The following is a 21862-nucleotide window of genomic DNA, read 5'->3' as shown; positions in this document are numbered from 1 at the left end:
CTTATAATGAAGGGATGGTTCAGTTCCCAGGGCAAATAAATGGAAAGGTGCCACATCATTCTGGAATCTTTTGACACTTTTCTTTTTCATTTGTACAAGAAGCATGCCTAAAGCAATGCAAAAACTTACATACAGTATTATCTCTAGAAATATAAAGGGCCAGAAAAAAACAGGGTGTTTCTGGTTTTTCCTCCCAGGGGTGTTCCAAATTTTCACAGCTTTTCCAAGGAGAAGCACCTTTCACATTTCTATTACTAAAGGTACCTTTCTAATCTGGGTGGATATGGTGCAGTCTAAATAATTTTCAAAAACAGGAAAAATAAGCAGAATTTGGGGTGCTTGCATTATTTTTAAGAAAGAGAGAAGCAGCAGCTTTCTAGTTTACAAAACAGTAACATTGCCTTCCTTTAAAAGTTGTTGTTTGCAAACATACTACACAGTTGTTGTTTGCAAACATACTAAAGAACCACACTGTTTTAAAATCCATTCGTGCCTATTTTGTTACATTGTAAATCACCCTTATATTTACAAATTACATATATTTCATATTTTATTTCTTCAATGCAGAGTGCTTGTTTTGCAACCCTTTCAGCCACTTGATAAGCTTTTTCTTATGCCTGCAATTATTCAGCTTTTTATTAAAATCTAATGCAACTAAAGACTCATTTTTATTTCTTAAATATTATTTATTAATCAGATGTATTATCCCACCTCAGTTATAAAAAGAATCTCAATGGCTCCTTAATAATTATTACTACTCTGTTGCTCTGCATGTACACTGAGAGCTTCTGCACCAGAAACAAATTCCTTGTATGCCTAATCACACTTGGCCAAATAAAGTATTCTATTCTATTCTATTCTATTCTATTCTATTCTATTCTATTCTATTCTATTCTATTCTATTCTATTCTATTCTATTCTAGAGTTAGTTAGTTGTTCTCTAACTCGATATCTGTTTTAATGGTTTCACATCTTAGATTTTCTATGCTTGAATGGCATGTTAAAATTTCAGCAGTACTGTTGTAATCTAAATTTCAGCTGGTTTCCAGATGACATTTGAGTGCTGACACCATGTATTATTTTGGCGCCTGTAAAGGTTGTATTTTTAAAATTATTTTTGATTATGTTATTGCTCTTTAGAGAATAGAATAGGAACTGGAAGGAACCTTGGAGATAATCTAGTCCAACCCCCTGCTTAGGCAGGAAACCCTATACCAGGGGTAAGTAACGTTGGCTCTTTTATGACTCGTGGACTTCAACTCCCAGAATTCCTGAGCCAGCATGGCTTAGCTTGGAAACCATTCCCTTTTCCCTCAGCATGGCTGGCTCAGGAATTCTGGGAGTTGAAGTCCACGAGTCATGAAAGAGCCAAGGTTGCCTACCTCTGCCCTATACCATTTCAGACAGATAGTTGTCCAATTTCTTCTTCAGAACTTCCAGTATTGGAGCATTCACAGCTTCTGGAAGCCGGTTGTTCCACCCTTCCCAAAATAATTGAGACAAGAGAAGGACAGTGTGCTGTGCAAATACGAAAAGAATGAATTGACCTATCAGTAAACTTGCTGGGATTTAATTTGAATCCCAAGAAGGCCCAATATCTTTATTCAGTCCTATTGTGGGAATACCTTAACTTCTATACATTCTTTGTCTTTTTTTGCTTAAATCAGCCTTCGTGAATTTCTCTTTCAAATACAGGGATTATGACTTTGTACCACCAGAAATGAATTGCAAAAATCCTCATTGCATTGAAGTGGCCAAGTCCTCATTAAATCTGGAACACAAGAGCCTTGGTCTCTCTCATTTGCCATTTGGCCTCTATTTAATTCAGTTTGAATAGGTTCTGAACCCCATCAGCTTTGAATTAATTCACCTCTTAAGTCCAACAGCTGCTAATCCAAGGTGTGCAATTACCTCTGGACTGTAGCAAGCACAGGGAGTTACAGGAGCTGACTTAACATGCCTACTGTGAGAAGGTTTAGCAGAGGAAATTTGCTGGTGAGACCCAGTTACTATTTTTCTCTCCTTTGAACCTGATCACCTAATTTGAATTGACACCTGAGGCTTACAGCCTATAGAACAGTGATTCTCAACCTTTCTAATGCAGTGACCCCATAATACAGTTCCCCATGTTGTGGTGACCCCCAAGTGGGTGTGGCCACCAATAAGAGGGAGTAGGACAGCTAGGGAAAAGGGAAAAAAAATGGTGGACAGCATGGTTTGGCGACCCCCGTGAAATGGTCATTCGACCCCAAATGGGCTCCCGACCCACAGGTTGAGAACCACTGCTATAGAAGCTTCAGCAACATCTTTTTTCCCTGGTGCTTCCATGAAGACTGAATTTTCCTCACCCCCAGTCCATAAATGAAAAGAAGCTTCAACTGTCCTTAGAAGTTTGAATAACCCTGATATTGACCATCAGGCTGAAGGTGTATAAAATCAGCTGGGCTTTGCCACCTATTACCTTGGAAGGAAATCTGCATTGCCTGATAAAAAGCGGGGGGGAGACAGAAGATAGATTGCCTATGAGGATTGTAAACTTTCTATTGGTATAGTTATGCTGAATTGAGGATGGATGGACAGGACTTTATCTTGATAGTGGAGACATACCTTGAGATTTATATTCCACTCTACATGTTTTGTTGGAACTGAATAACACTATGAAAAGATGCTTGGGGGGAGGGGGTCACATGAGCTGACCTCTACTTCTTTATCCCAAAGCTCAATTTCTCGGATGCTTCAAAGGGCACTGCTGTGCCACACTGAAACCAAGGATTTTCAAGATTATATCACCTCAGTTTGATAGGAAACAGCCAAATGTTCTCATTTTTTTCTCTGTAAGGAATAAAAAAATGTATTAAGCTTAACAAAAGGTTTAATATGCCTATTTTGACTGTTAAACACCTTTTTTTCCCTCCTATTCTAAGGGTAGGCAACCTTGGCTCTTTTATGACTCGTGGACTTCAAGTCCCAGAATTCCTGAGCCAGCCATGCTGAGGGGAAAGTGAGAGGTTTCCAAGCTGAGCCATGCTGGCTCAGGAATTCTGGGAGTTGAAGTCCACGAGTCATAAAAGAGCCAAGGTTGCCTACCCCTGTCCTATTAAAACATGCCTGATTCTCGGAGCCTGTCTGGAGAAGTCCCTGCAGTTGTGTTGGCAAGGTTTTTCAGAAGTGTGGTTGCCCTTCCTTCCTTCCTAGGGCTGAGAGAAAGTGACTGGCCTAAAGTCAGTCAGCTGACTTCATGGCCAAGGCAGGTGTAGAACTCATGATGTTACCCTATTTAATACTCTTAAATTGGCAGCCTTCAATACCATTGACCATGGTATCCTTCTGGGATGGCTTCAGGGGTTGGGAGTAGGGGGCTTTTTGTTGTCCTGGTTCACTTCCTTCCTCTATGACTGATCTCAGTTTGTGTTGATGGGAAGCAAGAAGCTTAGCCTTTGTCCACTGCTTTGTGGGGTTCTGCAAGACTCGGTACTCTCTCTTCACTTCTGTTTAACATCTACATGAAGCCGTCAGGTGAGATTATCCACCACCACTGACACTTAGCTTTATGTCTCGGCCCATGGCGAGTTAAAACAGGGGTCTTCAAACTTGGCCCTTGCATGACTTGTGGACGTCAACTCCCAGAATTCCTCAGCCAGCATGCCTGGCTGAGGAATTCTGGGAGTTGAAGTCCACAAGTCATAAAAATGCCAAGTTTGAAGACCCCTGAGTTAAGAGATGCTGTGACCTTTTCACAGTGTTTTAAAGCTGTGAAGAGCTGGTGGGGAGCTGAAAGTGAACCCTGGCAAGGCAAAGTGAGGTTTTTTTGGTCCATATAGAATTGCCACCTTTGGTCTTGGATGGGGTGGCACTGCCCCAAACAGACCCAGTGCATAATCTGAAGGTTCTCCTGGGCTCATGATTCCTGCTTGAAGAGCTGGTGGCAGGAGGTCCTTTGTACTGGTGTGTGCCAGTTATGCCCTTTCCTGGAACAACAATCCCTGCTCACAGTCACTCATGCCCTAGTCACCTCCTGTCTTGACCACGGGATGCGTTCTACATGGAGCTGCCCATGTGAAGCACCCAGAAGCTTCAATTGGTTCAAAATGCAGTGGCCTGCATGGTTTTGTGCAGACCCAGGTGTGCACGTGTCACCTCTCCTGCAGGTGCTGCATTGACTGCCAATTTGCTTCGGATGCAATTCAAGATGTTGGTTATCACCTTTAAAGCCCTTCATGGCTTGGGACTAGGTTATCTGAGAGATCGTCTCTTCCCGGTTACATCCACCTGACCCATTAGAGTGGGGAGGCAAGGAATGTTGCGGATGCTGTCTCCTAAGGAAATACATCTGGCAGGACCCAGAAGAAGAGCCTTCTCCGTGGTGGCTCCCTCCCTTTGGAATATCATTCCTGCAGAGATTAGACTGGCCCCTCACTTTAAAATTATTTTACAAGCCTCCGAAGACCTGGTCCTGCCAACAGTCTGGGGAATACAGAGTGGGATGGAGCCCATCAAGTGACTTGTTTGATTGTGGGTTGTCTCCAGGGGGTGGGGGAATATTGTTTTTTATTCTTTTATACTGGGTTTTTCTTGTTTGTAAGCCATCCTGAGTCACTAAGAGTGAGTGGGCGGTCATATAAATCTTCTAAATATCTATTTGTAGATTTACTTTTAAATCTATTTATACATCCATATCACCCTTAGAGAACAGATTCCCACAATGGAAGAATGGATGATGGAGGTAATGTATTGACCATAACTGTTTTAAATCACTTTCTTAATGTCTGACCTACATTGCTGTATTATTTAACAGTTACTGTTACTGAAAGCCAGACTGGCTGTCTCCAAGCTGATAATGAGGTTTGGGGTGGGAAACTGTTACTTTAAACCACAGGTCGGCAACCTGCGGCTCCGGAGCCGCATGCGGCTCTTTGAGCCTTCCCCTGTGGCTCCCAGCCTCTTCTGCCTTTGCAGAGAGAGACAGAGACAGAGAGAGGCAATTGCGCTTCCCTGCCTCTCTCTCTCTCTCTCTCTCTCTCTGTGTGTGTGTAAAAGAGAGCACTCACAGTGTTCTCCGAGCTGAAAAGCTTACTGGGCGGAGCTCCTCCCTTTGCTGCGTTTCTGCAGGAAGCAGGAAGCAGGAAGGGCAGGAGAGAGAGAGAGAGAGAGAGAGAGAGAGAGAGAGAGAGAATCAGCTAGGCTGACTCAGGAATTCTGGGAGTTGAAGTCCATGAGTCATAAAAGAGACGAGGTTGCTTACCCCTGAGCTTGTTGGACAACAGCTTGAAGCTTGCCAGGTGAGCAGCAGATAGGAGGGGGGGAGAAAGAGAGAGAGAGAAAGAGAGAGAGAGAGAGGGAGGGAGGGAGAGAGAGAGAGAGAGAAAGAAAGAGAGTGGGGGAAGAGGAGTGGCAGACCAAGGGCAGATAGGGAGGGAGGGAGGGAGGGAGGGAGACAGAGAGAGAGAGATCCTTTTGACATCTAAAATGAAGATAACACTGCATATATCCTTTTTTTACCTCTGTGTGTATGTAATTTTATTCTCTTAAAGCATTCTCTTGGTGATCATTGTTTTAATAGTATGGATATTCCCAAGAGTCATATTTTTACTTTTATTTTTAATGTGTGTGTGTGTGTATATGTATACACACACACACACACACACACACACACACACCTATAATAAAGGTAAAAAAGGATATATGCAGTGTTATCTTCATTTTAGATATCAAAAGGGCTTTGTGGCTCCCGGTGTTTTGTTTTTGGTGGGAAAGGGTCCAAGTGGCTCTTTGAGTGTTTTGGGTTGCCTACCCCTGCTTTAAACCTATTGGTTGCTACCTAGAGGCTAACTGTATAAATAGCTGTGCAACAGGCTTTAGGGCTGCTTCTGTTCTGAGTTAATAAATTTGTTGTTTCAACACTGCCTCATTCAATGCCTAAAGAACCGAAGATACAACAATGGAGTTAATGGAATTGGCTGTAATGGCAAAACTAACTACCTCGATTGAAGGAAAGCTTTGTGTTTCCTCATGGAAACCACATTTGGACATTTTTTGATAGAAACCAAAAGAAATGCTGTATTAATTTTGTGACTTGATATGTTTACGATTATAGAAATACAAGGGATTATTGAATTTTAGATCTAAAAATTCATATTGAAAAAAGTTGGAAGCTAACCAGAATCATTGCGGTCCAAGAATCTAATGAGGACCAGGAATACTTTTGAAACATGCATACAATATTCATATATTACTTGTATATAATTACAGCAATACCGTCCTCATGCTTTTCAACTTTCCCAGTGTCTTAGCACACCAAGGCAAAACATTAGAAGGGACTAGAGCAGGGGACCCCAACCCTTGGTCCGTGGACCAGTACCAGGCCGTGCCATGCCAGCAACTGGTCCGCACAAACAAGCAAAGTCCCATCCGTGGGATGCCAGGCAGCACACAAAAGCACACACCCTCTGTTCTGCTGGTCCATGGTGCCCAAAAGGTTGGGGACTTCTAGACTAGAGCCCTTGACTACCAACATATGCTTCTTAGGTATCAGCCCAAATCAAGAGGGCTGATAGAAACTGAAACTTTGATAGTGACTTAAAATCTTAAAATAGGTTAACCAATAACCACAGACTTTGAATTGCTCATTGCATCGATGATCACTAACAGTGATTATCAATGAAAGCAATAGTTTTCCAAATCCAGATAAGTGGTAATACATCAACATACAGCAGGGGTCTTCACACTTGGCCCTTTTATGACTTGTGGACTTCAGCTCCCAGAATTCCTCAGCCATAGTTGTTAAAGTTGAGAAACACTGGCCTAACGTGTTCCGGGAGAGCTACTACTAGATTGCATGCCTTGCTAATACAGTCCGAAAAAGAACAACATTCCTACACTTAATCCTTCCAACTGTTCTTTCCCCGCAAATCAACACGGACCTTAGCAATGCAGTTTTTCTGCTACTTCAGAGCCAGACGCCTCCATCCCGCTCAGCTGCAGATGCTATCTTTGCACTGCCAGGCTATTGGCGAGATTATGACATGCTGTGGCGCGGCGATTCCAAACAATACGGCAAAGTTTGCCGCTTGACAATTAGGGAGTTTCCAGTAGGGGACGCTATGACCGTATCATCGTGCGCCGGCGCCTTCCACTGCTACCGCCACCATGGAATCCAACAGGGACGAAGCGGAGCGTTGTATTGCTATCGCGGTAGCCGCAATCAAGGCCAATCAGACTGAGAAGGCCCGCCGTTTCCTGGAGAAGGCCCAGCGGCTGTACCCGTCTCAGCGGGTCCGCGGTGAGCGGGACTCAGGGAGGGGGGAGGCCCAGATGACTGAGGCCTGGGGTAGCCGGTCTGACCTCTCACCCGTATTGCGCGTGAGCAGAAGCGAGGGTGGCGTGAGGCACCTTGGGACTTGAAGTCCCCTCGCTCGCTGGGAAAGAAACCACGCAAGTTGTGAAGGGGGTCTTCGAGGGAACGTTCACGGCCGGCGCAGGGGACAAGGGGAAACCCGACTCAGTGAGCGGGGTTTATGTTGTGCGCGAAGAGACCGGGATGGTTATCTTCCATGAGCTGAACTGCGAGACTACAACTCCCAGCGAGCATTGCGCCGAGGATGAAGGGGGCAACCCCGCACCTGAGTGATAGGTGATGGCCCCTGGAGTATTTCCCTTTGCCCCCAATTGCAGTTTCCCCCCTGCCGGTCGGTGTCCCTTCTCCTTCTCCCCCTCCTGCCATCTTCAGGCTTCCTTCCTGCTTTGGGACAGGCGCGGTTTAAGCATTCTTCTCTCTCCCTTCGGCCTTCTCTGCTGGGGATCTGCGACCCACTTTTGCCAGCCCCTTCCCTAGATCCGCTTGTAGGTCTGTGGTCGCTCTTGCCCCCCCTTTAGCCTCGGCCCTGGCTCCCAGGAGCCTTTCAGTTGATCTGGGCCAAGCTCTGGGCCTGCTGGGCATTGGCCGGGGCAGTTGGGTGGACAGCAGCCAAGGGAAGACCCTCTCCAGTTGGGTTGGATCCCTGGCGGACGCATCGGTGTAATTTTCATGGTTAACAGTACGGAAACCGTTCGCTGTTCCCTTCTCCCGAGGTATTTTTTGAATATCCCTCTGTAGCCTACAGCTGTTTTCCTACTCTTCTATCCAAGCAGAGGTGTCTCAACTGTACGAAAGTTTCAGGGTTACCAAGATTGGCTAGATGCTGCCCTCCCCATACACACACTAAGTGGGCTAATGGGAACTGGGGTTCAAAAATTTGTGCTCAGTTGCCTGGCCCTGCTTAGATTTCATCACTGTAATCTCTCCCTCCCACACTTGAGTGTCCTTCTCATCCCACTCGGGAAGTATTGGAACCAGCAACACCAGTCAACCTAATTGGGCTTTCGGTATCTCAAACAATATATTGTACTTTTGAGTACATGATGTTACAGATAATTGTAGGGAGCTATTGCTTGTGCGCTCCCCAGAGACAATTTGAAGGATGCTGGAATATTTTGACTCTCCATTTGTAAGCAGCCTAGATTTGTGAAGATGCCGTAGATGGATTTCAAATAAATACATTATTTTGTTCCAAAGTTTAAATAGATGTTCTGATGTGCTGCTTCCTTTCAATCCTTTACTTCACTGCTTCAGTCCTCTATGCAGATTGAATAGCAGAATAAGAGAGTTGGAAGGGACCTTGGAGGTCTTCTAGTCCAACCCCCTGTTCAAGCAGGTGACCCTGTACTGTTTCAGACAAATGGCTGTTTATTCTTTTCTTAAAAGCCTTCAGTGATTGACGACCCACAACCTCTGAATGTAACACTATTTAATAGTGTCTAGTGACACCATTTCTGCCTTACCTTCCCTCTTTCCCATCTTCTTTGACTTTTCTGCTTAATTATTCATTTTTCACTGACTTCTCGGAGCACAGTTATTTTTTGGCCCCCACCCCTCAACTAAAGGGCCCTTGCTGCAAGTTCTTAGTTCTTTAAATAAAGCTTGCTGTCATAACAGTGATAAATGCAGACTTACATAACTCTGATTAACAGCTATAATAGAAAAATTAAAAATATTGTAGCCTTTTAACCTTTGAAGCCTTTTATAATTAAACCAAATACCATTATATCAGAAAATATTTAAATGCATTGTATAAATGCTGCCTTTCGACTTCTCAGATACCTCAGGAAGGATAGTGATCACTGCCTCCAGAAAAGGGCCTGTGCTCTGAATAGTTATTCTTTTTTTGTTAGATTTATATTCTGCCTTTAGTTCAAGAACTGAAGTTGATATACAGTGCCCTGTGAGATAGGTCTCTGACAGCAAGACATTGATTGGCATAGATCAGTCAATGAGCTTCTGTGGTTAAGGGTGGACTAGAACTTGGATCCCACTTTAACCTCTAATCACATGGGCTTATATATGGATGTTTTTTTGTCCACTGGTATTTGCAAGAGCAATTAGATTTGGCTGTTATAACTCTTTAAAAAAAACTGAAGGCTGCTAATCCAACAATTTATTTTATTTATTTACCTAATGAGTTGGGGATCAGACTGGTTATGTTTTCTAGTCAGTTACTTTGAAATACATGATCACTTCTATTTTCACTTTAATTACATTTTTTTCTTTCCTCTTGTACCTTCCTTATTCCCTTTAAATACTTACCCAAAAGAGAGTGATTTGGTGAAAAACCCATCAAGAAAAATACTCCTGTCACCTTTCCACTTGCAGTTATGAAAGAAGGCTCATCTACATGCAGAATTATGTGCATTTACAAATTGTACTTGGATTGGGTGTAAATAAAGTAGGAAGACACTGTGAATGACTGCATTCTCTTTGTGAATGTTCATGGTATAATGATTGTAGGATTTGATGGTTGAGGGTTTTGTGCTGATTTTTTGGAAGAAAATATTTTATTTTAGGAATTCAGGAGAGCTGTAGTCTCTAAAAAGGATGATAGCTCATTGAAATGAATTTTAATTGATGTGCTTTGAATGTCATAAGCATATGCTGCTATTCTGCCTTAGATTCCTCCTCCTCCAATTATTATTACTGTTTTCTAGCATATTTTTTAAACATGCAGTTTTATATTGATTTTTGCCTAATTGAGAATTGCTCAGTTGGCAAAACAGCTATCAAACATCTGGAAGGCTTTAATAAGATACTTTTATTCTGTAGAGATATGTTGTTCTGAATAAACAAAACCAGAGTTGAAACTTTTGGAAGTAACACGTAGTACAAAGAGATTTAAAGCAATCTGATTAATCCCTTGCATAATACATTATTAGAGGATGTTTAGAATTAGGTTATTTAAAATCACTTTCTAAGGATATGAAAACTCCTGCATTGGCCTGTTAATTTAAACTTTTTTGGGTGCTATTTCCAATTATTGATGTTAAAAAAGCTTGTAGAATCTGGCACAACCAGAATTGCCTGTAGTAATGATTACACTGCTTGGACAGGTTTCCATTCCAGGTATTCTAATTTCTAGTTATTTAAGGTTGTACAGATTAATATCAAAATTTGAAACCTGCCCGTTTCCAAATCAACAGGCAGCACAGTATTTTCAGGAGACATGTTGTGGCAATGGCTGAATTTCACGAACCAGTATTCTTGCTATTTCTCATTGTGCTACAGATAGTCCTCAACTTACAACAGTTTGTTTAATGACTGTTTGAAGTTACAACGGCACTGGAAACAGTGACTTATGACCATTTTTCACACTTATAACAGTTGCAACATTCCCGTGGTCGTATGATCAACATTCAGATGCTTGGCAACTGACTCATATTTATGACGGTCGCGGTGTCCCAGGGTCATGGGATCACCTTTTGCGAATGTCTGACAAGCAAAGTCAATGGGGAAGCCAGATTCACTTAAATAATCATTTTATTCACTTAATTAACCACTGCAGTGATTCACTTAACAACTGTGGCAAGAAAGGTTGTAAAATGGCAAAAACTCAGTAAATGTCTCACTTAGCAACTGAAATGTTGGGCTCAATTGTCCTAACTCGAGGATTATGTGTAATTGTAACTTCTAGATCAGAGGTCTTCAGACTTGGCCCTTTTATGACTGGTGGACTTCAACTCCCAGAATTCCTCAGCCAACATGCCTGGCTGAGGAATTCTGGGAGTTGAAGGCCACCAGTCATAAAAGGGCCAAATTTGAGGACCCCTGTTCTAGGCCATACTTAAGAACGGTCTCACGTACAATCCTTAGCAATTGAAGCATCACTGAGTCTCAGCTGTCCCTTTTATGGAATGGCAATAAAAAGAAGGGAAAATGTGTTTCTGGCCAGTTCATCTTATTAGCCCTCATCGAGCCTGTCAGACACTGACTGTCAACATACAAGGCCTCTTCTGTTTCGTATACAGGTAGTCCTTGAGTTACAACCATTCGTTCTGCAAAGGTCCAGACTGGATGTGCTTGGTCAGCAATGGGGACAAGAGAATGGTGAAGATCAGCTGAGGTGGCAGAGCACAGGGAGGCATGAGTCTCGGAGTGTAGGGTGTCAAGGGGGGCTGCGTCGGACTTTTTGCACTATGGGGCTGGGCTGGGGTAGCCAGGGCTTCCTAGAACAGCTGCAACTTCACATTGCACTGCGGCTTTGAGGCTTCTTGTCGCTCCAAAGCTATAGTTTGCCAAGAAGCTCCTGGGCCTCAGTGAGGCAAGCAGCCCCTGAGCCAGGTGGTTTTTGGGGCTGCTTGCTTCCCCTAAGGGGTGTGGGGTGACCAAAAAGGACAGAGATGGGGTGAATAAGCAATTGAGGGGAGTTGAAGGGGAGGCAGTCCCTTATCTTGAAAGAACTGAGGCTCAAGGCCAAGAGGGTTCAAGCCAGAAATGGCTTTGATTGGCGTGGATCCTTGGCTAATGACCAGTGGGATTTGGTTAATGACAGCAGTGGGGAGTGCCAGAATCATTGTCACCATGCTTTGCAGTCATGTGATGTCACGTTTTATGACTGTATCACTTAACGATGGGAATTCCGATCCTAATTGCCATTATAACTTGAGGACTATGTGCCTATATCAGGAAGAAGTAGAGCAGTGTTTCTCAACCTTGACCGTTTTAAGGCCTGTGGACTTCAACTCCCAGAATTCCACAGCCAGCATTGCTGGCTGTGGAATTCTGGGAGTTGAAGTCCACAGGCCTTAAAACGGTCAAGGTTGAGAAACCCTGAAGTAGAGGATTCTTATGAAAGAGAGCTCCAGATCTCTTAATGACTGTTTCCATCAGGTTCATACGGGTAATTAAATAGCTTTACAGACAAGGTGGCATTTTGTGGCCACCAATCTAAAACTAATGATTTTAAAATGGTGCTCTAAATCCTCAATTCATAGAAATGGTTCATTTACACGCCATGGGTAAATGCTATAAAAAGTTGCTGAGAATTTGAGTTCTAATAAATGAGAGCCAGTCAGGGCCAGTTTAATCTCAAAGCGAAGCCTGAATTCCAACTAAAATTGCTCTGGAAAATTCCTTTCCAAGAGTGGATTGATTCTTTCTACTCGCAGGTTACTCAAGGCAGCGTCACAACAGAAACAGAGTGATAGCACATAAATATAGATGCATAAGATGTATGGCTGTGAAAGTTGGACCATGAGAAAAGCTGAGGGCCAAAGAATTGAGGCTTTGAACTATGGTGCTGGAGAAGACTCCTGCGAGTCCCTTGGACTGCAAGGCGTTCAAATCGGTCAGTCCTAGAAGAGATCAATCCTGACTGCTCTTTAGAAGGCCAGATCCTGAAGTTGAAACTCAAGTACTTTGGTCACCTAATGAGAAGGAAGGACTGACTGGAGAAGGGCCTAATGTGGGAAAGATTGAGGGCAATAGAAGAAGGGGATGACAGAGAATGAGATGGCTGGATGGAGTCACTGAAGCAGTAGGTGTGAACTTAAATGGACTCCAGAAGATGGTAGAGGACAGGAAGGCCTGGAGGAACGTTGTCCATGGGGTCGCGATGGGTCGGACACGACTTCGCAATTAACAACAACAAGATGTTTATGGATAATAACTGAGAACATCATCTTTTTTCTCACAGCCTAAACACAGTTACCTCCCTAGCCTGTGAACTGGGAACCACTGGTAAAGAAGGATCTTATTTCCTTCCCAAACTTAAAGCATAAAACTATGTTATTCTTTTAGGAAAAGTAAGAAAGTGGCAACCTTCCCCCCCCCCATGGCATTATGCCACCTTTAGCTGATTTGTATATATGCTTGTTGTTTTGTAAACTACCGAGTAACATATCTTGCTGGAAATGTTGTTGAATAGCTCTTTGAAGTATGATAATACACACAGTAGTGCAGTGAAAACAGTAAGTACCAAAATAATCCAAGCATAATACAAAACAGTGTCAGTTATTTCAAACTACCATAGGAGAATTGCTGTAGACAAATCAAGTTCTGCACAGCTTGTGGTTCCATCTGTTTTTTTTATCATAAGATAGATTTGTTGGGAAAAGTCATGAGGGCTAAGTGCATTTTATATAGTTTCACTCCCTTTAGCCAGGGAGCGTTGTCAATGGTAAAGTATGTTGGAATTGTAATTCAGAAGCATATAGACAACTGTTGGCTTCTCTATCCTGCCATAGTATCCACCCAGTAAGGTGGATGTGATCATAATTCTGTTGGAAGGATTAATGATAAATAGATTGCATATAGTAGGCTCCTTAAATTCAAAACTTACCACTTAGTTTAAGTGGATCAAGTGGGAAAAATACTCTTTCTCAAACTCTGGAAAATCATAGCCATCCAAATTGACAAAACTAGGTGATCTGTCTCCAAATAAAGCCATTTCATCTAGACTGGCTAGGATTTTGGTTTATATGTTAACCAGGGCCATGATTATTGTCGTTTGCCAATTAGTAGGGGAAATGAATTTTTAAAATTGTTTTCATTGTTGTCTTTGGTTTTGGCTCTGCAAGAATATTAACATTATGGCAAAGCTGGATCAGATAGGGCTGTTATAAACTCTTGAGATTCATGTTCTTTGCCAAAGTGGAATTAAATTACTATGTAATGACTATTACACCTGGTCTTTGTACATTTCGAGAGCTGGTAGCCACTGAGGTTTTGGAAATGGATGTAACTAATATTCCCTCCTGCGATTACTCCATTATATACGCTCTCTTTTCCCCCTTTATTTTAGATATTCCATATGTAGCCTGTAAAAATCCAGAAAAACCTCTAGAATGATAGCAAAGTGATAGAGAAGACTCATTGTTGCTTTCTAGTGGTCATCCAGATTTTTGCCACCCAGATAAGTGTCTTCTGTATTCCTCTAACCATTTCTATGGAATTGAAACATTCGTTTACAAGGTTTACTCATAACATTAAGCCAAAATGTAATTAGTTTCTGATGTGAGGGGAATTCACTCTTGATAGTTTAGTGTTACAAGTTAGCCAAATCATGGTTTGTTCAAAGAAATGTGATTTAAAAGATCCCGATGACTGTTACATATGAACACCACATAATTCTTGGCATGAAGTAGGATAAGTGAGGATCTTACCAGCTGTATTAATTTAGGTATTGTTTGTTGGTGAATGCTAGTTGCTTATTCTGATTTCCTATTTTTTTAGTATGCAGTGTTTTTTTATTGATTTAAAAATTTATGTTACTTATCCTAAACACATTTTTAGCAGCTAACACCCTATCCACAGAAACCCCAATGTAGTAAAAATCACATAAAATTCTAGGCACAGCAAAAATACTCATAAGGATTAAATGACTATATTTTGCCATTGTATAATATAATTGTATAATATTAATATTATGCAGATTTTTACACTTGCTCCTCAAAAAGAAATGGAAAAACTGCTGGAGTCTTCTTTTTTTTTTTAACAAAATTTTATTAAGTTTATATAGATGAGGAAAAATAGGAACAATACAGGTATGATAAAGGGAGGGGTGGAAGGAAAGGGGAAGGGAATAAGGCATTAGGGTAAAATAAGGATAGGTACAATCACATATTTCAATTAACAAGCTACCGTCCGGATCATAATAATGAGTAAATATCATATTCAACCCTTTTTACCAAAGCTTAGACTATAACATACTAAAAACAATTAGTAAACAAATACGTTGATCTATTAAGTAAACACTACTAATAAAATCTCAAAAAATCCTAACAATCAAAAGTAATAAATGAGAATCAGTAAATCAGGAAACATAATCATATCATCAAAATGCTAGTTAGAACTCGATTAAAAATCAGTCATCTATTCTAAAATATTGACTCCTTCAAGTTCTAACGTGTCTCTAACCATTGATAAAATTTTTCCCAAGTTCTAAAATAAATTGAATCATCTTTTTCTTTCATTTCTAATGTTAGTCTATCCATTTCTGCACACTCTAAAATTTTAGTAATTATAATCTGGCCAGATGGTAAATTCTCATTTTTCCAAAATTGGGCAAATACTATTCTTGCAGCTGTTAAAACATGCAATATCAAGTAGTCATTCTCTTTACCATAATTAGGTCTTAATATTCCTAACAAAAACAATTCCGGTTTAAATTCTATCTGTAGTTTCATCATCTTTTCCAACCATCTATGTATCTTAGACCAATATTTTTTAGCGATAGGGCATATCCACCAGGCATGGTAATAAGTGCCTGGCTGTTGTTTACATTTCCAGCAAATATCGGAAACATTTTTAAACATTTTCACTAAGCGAACTGGTGTCATATGCCATCTATAAAACATCTTATATAAATTTTCTTTATATGCTACCGCTTTTGTAAGCTTAATATTTTTATCCCAAAGTTTTTGCCAGTCTTCCAAATCTATAGAATGTCCAAAGTTCTTTGCCCATACTATCATTGTTTCTTTCACTTGTTCTTTTTCCATCTTCCAGTTTAAAAGAAATTTATAGAGTTTTCTAATCAAATTCTCATCTGTTTTTAACAAAATTTTATCTAAGGGGTCTGTTCTTTGTAAAAACCTGTCGATTTTATATCTTTTTCGTATCTTGTTTGAATTTGCAAATAGGCCCACCATGTCGTCAATACCTTGTAATTGTAAAGTTTGCCTGTCCTTAAGTTTTCCCTCTTTGCTAAAATGTCTTTATAACTAACCAGTTTGTCATAATTAATCAGATTTGGATAAGCAAATGCTGCCATTGTTGAAAGCCACTCAGGTATTTTCATATATATTTTATGTTTAATTTTCTCCCATTCTGAAAGTAGTACGTTTCTTATCGCATGATTTTGAAAGTACTTATGTGCTTTAGATTTCTCGTCCCATATAAAAGCATGCCAACCTAACTGAAGGTCGTGTCCCTCTAAGTAAAGCAATTTTTTATTTCTCAATACAATCCATTCTTTAAGCCAAAGCAAAATAGCCGCTTGATAGTAAAGTCTCCAATCTGGAAGTCCAAAGCACCCTCTATCCTTAGATTCTTGTAATAATTTACATTTGATTCTCGCTTTCTTTTTTTGCCATATAAATCTTAAAATCATTGCATTTAAATCATCAAAAAAATTCTTAGTACTGCTGGAGTCTTCTGAATGAAACCAAACAAAAGCTTAAGGAACAATTGATTGGTTGCAATGAAAAGATTTGTCACTATATTACACGTATTAAGTGACACTCTTTCTGTTTGGGCATCAGTAACTCGGCCAGCCTGGTGTTATTTGGCATTTGGCAATGATGGAGGGGGGGTGGGGGGGGAACATAAATTTGCGAAAATGGAACCACTGGGTCAATGCTGAACGGTTTTCCTTGTAGCGCTGTTGGACTCACTCACCAAGAACAAGCAGTCAGCTGATGACCATTCTCAGCCCAAGGAATCGTCCAACCTCGGCAGTCAAAAAAGGACCGAGGATTTTGCTTCGGCCAACGGAGAAGCAGGGGGTGATACCAGCAAAGGTTACACTCAGGATCAAGTGGACGCTGTGAAGAGGTAAGCCTTAGTTAAGATTCTGACCAACAGACCACAGTTAAAATCACAGAACAACTTGTTGGTCATAGTTGGAAGAGCAACTATGGGATGTAGCCAGTGGTGGGATTCAAATATGTGAACAACCGGTTCTCTGTGTGGATGCCGCTTCCAGAAGTCCATTTTGGGCCTGGGCAACAAAAAATTAGCTACCAGTTCTGCCGAACTGGTGCAAACTGGCTGAATACCATCACTGGATGTAGCGGCGATCTCATAGAACAGAATACTTTATTCGGCCAAGTGTGATTAGACACACAAGGAATTTGTCTCCAGTGCAAAAGCTTTCAGTGTACATACAAAACAACAGAGTGATAATAATGATAATAATGATACCAATAAGCGAAGGTAATAGAAAAGATGAGACGGATAAAATGCAGCCATACTAAATGGGTACAATAGGCAGTACTGCAGGTTGATCAATAGCAGCCTCAGTCCTTGGGGAAGGGTCAGAAGACATCTAACAGGATGTGTTTTCTAAGTAGGGGAAGACCAAGACCAAGATGGATAAAGACCAACTGGTTCAGTGTTTGTTCCTTGAAAATGATTTGTTTGGCTTCTTATAATTTGCTTTTTAAATTACAATGAATGTGGCCTGAAGTGGAAAGATACATAACTGTTAAATAGGACAATAATTTTAGTGGTCTTTTAATCTAGATTTTGGAATTTTTTTTTATGTCTGAAGGTTTTTTGTTTGTTTGTTTGTTTTAAAAAAAGCCTTCCTCTTCTGTTTATATTTAGTCTGCAGAGTTCTTATCTTTAAAGCAATATAGGTGTGTGCCACTTGGAGGCACCATTTCATAGGATTGAATAGATTGTCAGATGAGGTGTTTTTGTCTTTCCAACTTTTAGGGTGAAACAATGCAAAGACTATTACGAAATTCTGGGTGTCAACAGGGATGCCTCTGATGAGGATCTGAAAAAGGCCTACCGGAAATTAGCTCTAAAATTTCATCCTGATAAAAATCATGCACCAGGTGCCACGGAAGCATTTAAAGGTAAAAATCCCCCCCTTTTTTTCAAAAAACATATCTTTACACCTTGAAAATTGTACCTTTTTAGTGATAGAAGTCCACCAAAGGCAGCTGTTGTTCGTTTGTAATCATTAAAAAGAAATAGAAACAGTACAATAAATTGCCCCTTGCTATGTTAAATGCTCTTAAAAATCAAGTAAGAACCAGGGGTGCAAAAATGGGCCATGCTGCAAGGTGCAAACATGGCTGCCGCCGCGCCACATGGTGCAGATACAAGGCACTGCACCACGCAAGAACGGGGCAGGGCTAGTGAGTATCACACAGGCACTAGCCTTGCCCCATTTGCAGCATGTAAAATGCTTCCCCCTCCCTTTTCTTCCAGTCTGCCAATCGACAATGGTTGGTGACCTCTGCTCTACCACCTCTACTCGAGCTTGCTAGTTGGCCACTTCGCCTCCTTTGTGCTGGGTGGGGCTTCTGCTCCGGGTGGTGGTGGCAGCCTGATGGATCTGCTGCTGGTGACAGCGGCGCGTGTGCCAACAGAGAGGGCTCTGAGTGCCGCCTCTGGCATGTAAGCCATAGGTTCGCCACCACTGACATAGCATATGAATGGGTGGGTGGTGTTTATTATAATCCCTAGTAATTTGGTGCATAAATAATTTAAATGAAGAGTTGGACTTATCTATAGGTGCTTAAAAGAAACATATACCCAACTGTTTAAAAGTTTCAGTTCAGTTCAGGCTGGCACATGAAGACTGCAATCCAATACCCTCTTTTCCATGAGTAAGCTCCATTGCAATTGATATGTCTTCCTTCTAAAGAGATGACGAAGGACACCATGTATGGCTACAGTCTTAGATGCATTTATATTTGCAAGTATGGGGTCCCGAATGTACGTGTCATAATGTGTCACTCAATCTGTCACTGTATCCTGATCCCATGGAATTTTTTTGCCTGAAAAGTTACACGTGAGATTTTAGTGCAAACTCCTTGATTTTGCTGTGGCAGTTAAGATTATGCCTAAATATTAAAATGCTGAAATGATCTCTCTGTGATCTTTATACTTAATTAGTGCCATGGGTTGCAACTAGAAATTAGTAATTAAAATAAATAAATAAGTAATTAAAATAAATACATTTGATGAACTCCGGGATATAAAATAGCCTTCTTTATTACTGAGCTTTCGTCAACTAGCTGTTGACATCATCAGAGTAAGGGCTGAAGATTAGGAGAACCTATACATACACTTGTGTGACTGTTATAATGGTCAAAATATAGAATGTACATATGGCATGCTCATAACCCGCTCGCTTGCGGGATTTTTAGATCCCAGCCAAAGACCGGCTTTTAAATCAAAGCTGGAATCATTGGGATTAAATGCGAGCGAGCGGGTTGTGAGCATGCCATATGTACATTCTATATTTTGACCGTTATAACGGTCATACAAGTGTATGTATAGGTTCTCCTAATCTTCAGCCCTTACACTGATGATGTCAACAGCTAGTTGATGAAAGCTCAGTAATAAAGAAGGCTATTTTATATCCCAGAGTTCATCAATTTTATTTATTTTAAAATATCTACACCTAGGATTCCAGTAGTGGTGTGTATATCCAACACACCTTCCTCCTCCTTTTTTCCCCACAACAACCAACAACATGATGCTGAAAGAGGGTGACTGGCCCAAACTCACCCAGCTGGCTCTCATGGCTAAAGCAAGAACTTAAACTCAAGGTCTCCCACTTTCTATCCTGGTGCCTTAACCATTAGACCAGGGGTCTTCAAACTTGGCCCTTTTATGACTTGTGGACTTCAATTCCCAGAATTCTTTAGCCAGCATGCCTGGCTGAAGAATTCTGGGAGTTGAAGTCCACAAGTCATAAAAGGGCCAAGTTTGAAGACCCCTGCATTAGACCAAAGTGGCCATACTTTTTGAGCAATAATACTGAAGGGTTAATTGCCGCCATGAAATTGCGAAGTTGTATCTGGATTTGGATCACAGCACTGGACTTGTGTGTTCCCTTTCAGGTTTTAAACTTAGTTTCCAACTCTTAGTTGGAATCAGATTAAAACTGCCCTTGTCTAGACATCCACAGTATATCTAGCACAAAATTAACATTACACAGGTTTCTTCACTTGTAGACTTTATATTATTATGTTTATTGAAGGATTTTCCAAAATCCATATATCACAACTGTGATGCATGAACTAAATAACACTTTAGCCTCCTTTACTGGACCATCTTCCAGTTTATCTTTAGCTAAACATGTTTTATTCCTCTTGTTAATCTTTCAAGAGTTTAGTATTCTCTCTCTGGAAATGGTTTGGTTAATATTTTTCAGTCACTGAAGTCAGTTGATCCTTTACTTTTCCATTTTGCAGTGCCAGATGATAATGGTGTTATTTTAATGTTTAGACCTTGCTTAAATTAATCATGCTTCTTAGTTTTGCAGGGTGCATCTGTGTAAGCCAAATTCTGCACGTAGATAGTTTTGACGTGTTTTCAATAGCTGTAGTGTTAATAAATATCAAGAATGTAAGAATGCACCTAGCTTTGATAAAATGGAAATATCATATTTTACATTTTTAGCACATTGTGTTTTGAAGTTTCAGGCTTCTATAATTCCTTTCCAGTTAAACCATGGCCTTGATACTGAGAGGCAAGCAAAATTAATAAGTCTTACCACTCCATTGAAAACTATTAGACTAAACATGAGATGAATATGCATTGAATGTAGGCATATTTCTTAAAGATCGGTTTGTTCTTTTTTTATTAAATATTACATAGAATTTCTTTCACACAGGTACTTAATCCCTGGCATTTTTCATGTTGACTGTTTTTAACTTTTGCGGTTATAACCTATTGCAAATTTATTCCTCTTCTAGTTATGCTTTTTTTTTGTAATGCTGTGAGACTGTCAGTATTATGTTACTATGTTTTAGCAATATTGTGCTTAATCATGAAAGCATAAGTCTGAACATCTGATAATTACGGATGGGAATTGAAGTCGACAGTTTTGTATAAATGGGAGAACTAATTTGAGGAATAAAAATATTAAATAAAGGGAAAAGAAATATATAATTTATATTAGCAATGAACCTGAAACCAAAGCAAACAACAACAATATGATTGTAGAGATGAATTTTTCCATAATAATAGTAATGTTGATAGTAGTTTCTGTGTCCCAGGTAATTAAAGATATTGTATTCATCCTGAGTTCATTTCTGTTGCATCACAGTTCTTGCCATTTATTTTATTCCATAGCTGTTTTCATTTGCATTTCTAGTTATTCCAAGATGAAGATATTTCCTAGAATATTTTTTTCCAAGGAAGAATATTCACTTCATTAAATAAATCATAGTGATGTAACCAAACTGAAAGGTCAATAGAAAAGGAAGGGAAAATAAGAATCAAAAAGGAGCTGTAATGAAATGTAACGGATTAGTGTGAATCTTCATTAATTGCACTTAAATCTCATTGAAATCAGTGTGAAGAGTTCCTCCCCCTCATATTTCTTACTTAATTCCCAAGAATTGGTCTAGTCTTAAGCTGTGTTTCATTTTGTTTCTGAGGAACAAGGAAGATTCACCAAAAGCCAACTCACTTGTGTAATACGAAAAATCCAACACATGCTAAGATTCCACTTTTAACTAGTATTCATTTTGGAATACAACTTTGTATAATGCATAAGTTATTGGCAGGACCACTACGGAGATCACGTCTCTCAGTTGTCTGGACCTCAACTTTAATAGTAATGCCCAATGGCAAAGTCTTGTGAGAAGGTTTCAGACCTTCCAATCCATAGTTGCAGTCTGAAAATAATTGGAAACTGCTCATAATCTGCAGTAATGTTAAGCAACCTAAGAGCAGTAATACTGTGCACTGCTAATCACCTGATAAATGTGATGGTCACGTGACAAAATGAACATATGAATACAGCTCCAGAAAGTAGCCAGAAGATCCAGTCTTTGCACCAGCGGATGCAGTCTTTCTCTCCTC

General features: G+C 40.5%; 1 protein-coding gene across 3 annotated transcripts in view; it reads left to right on the top strand.

Moving 5' to 3' along the window:
* The first annotated feature begins 7087 nt into the window (after window positions 1-7087).
* DNAJB12 (DnaJ heat shock protein family (Hsp40) member B12) overlaps window positions 7088-21862 on the top strand; it is a 34506-nt gene continuing 19731 nt past the window's right edge. Inside the window, exons 1-3 of one of the 3 annotated variants that reach the window (XR_005554456.1) lie at window positions 7088-7279; window positions 16684-16858; window positions 17744-17889. Coding sequence is in view for 2 of the 3 variants with exons in the window: in XM_039324631.1 (XP_039180565.1) it covers window positions 7147-7279; window positions 16684-16858; window positions 17744-17889 (454 nt within the window). In the remaining variant the exon portion in view is untranslated. The remainder of the gene's footprint in view (window positions 7280-16683; window positions 16859-17743; window positions 17890-21862) is intronic. The other 2 variants (XM_039324631.1, XM_039324633.1) reach the window with 2 other exon arrangements.

The sequence above is a fragment of the Crotalus tigris genome, unplaced genomic scaffold, assembly GCF_016545835.1.
Source record: "Crotalus tigris isolate CLP2741 ecotype Arizona unplaced genomic scaffold, ASM1654583v1 scf7180000024304.1987388, whole genome shotgun sequence".
NCBI classification, from domain to species: domain Eukaryota; kingdom Metazoa; phylum Chordata; class Lepidosauria; order Squamata; family Viperidae; genus Crotalus; species Crotalus tigris.
Note: the sequence above shows the minus strand (reverse complement) of the source record. Positions and strands in the feature narration are given on the sequence as shown.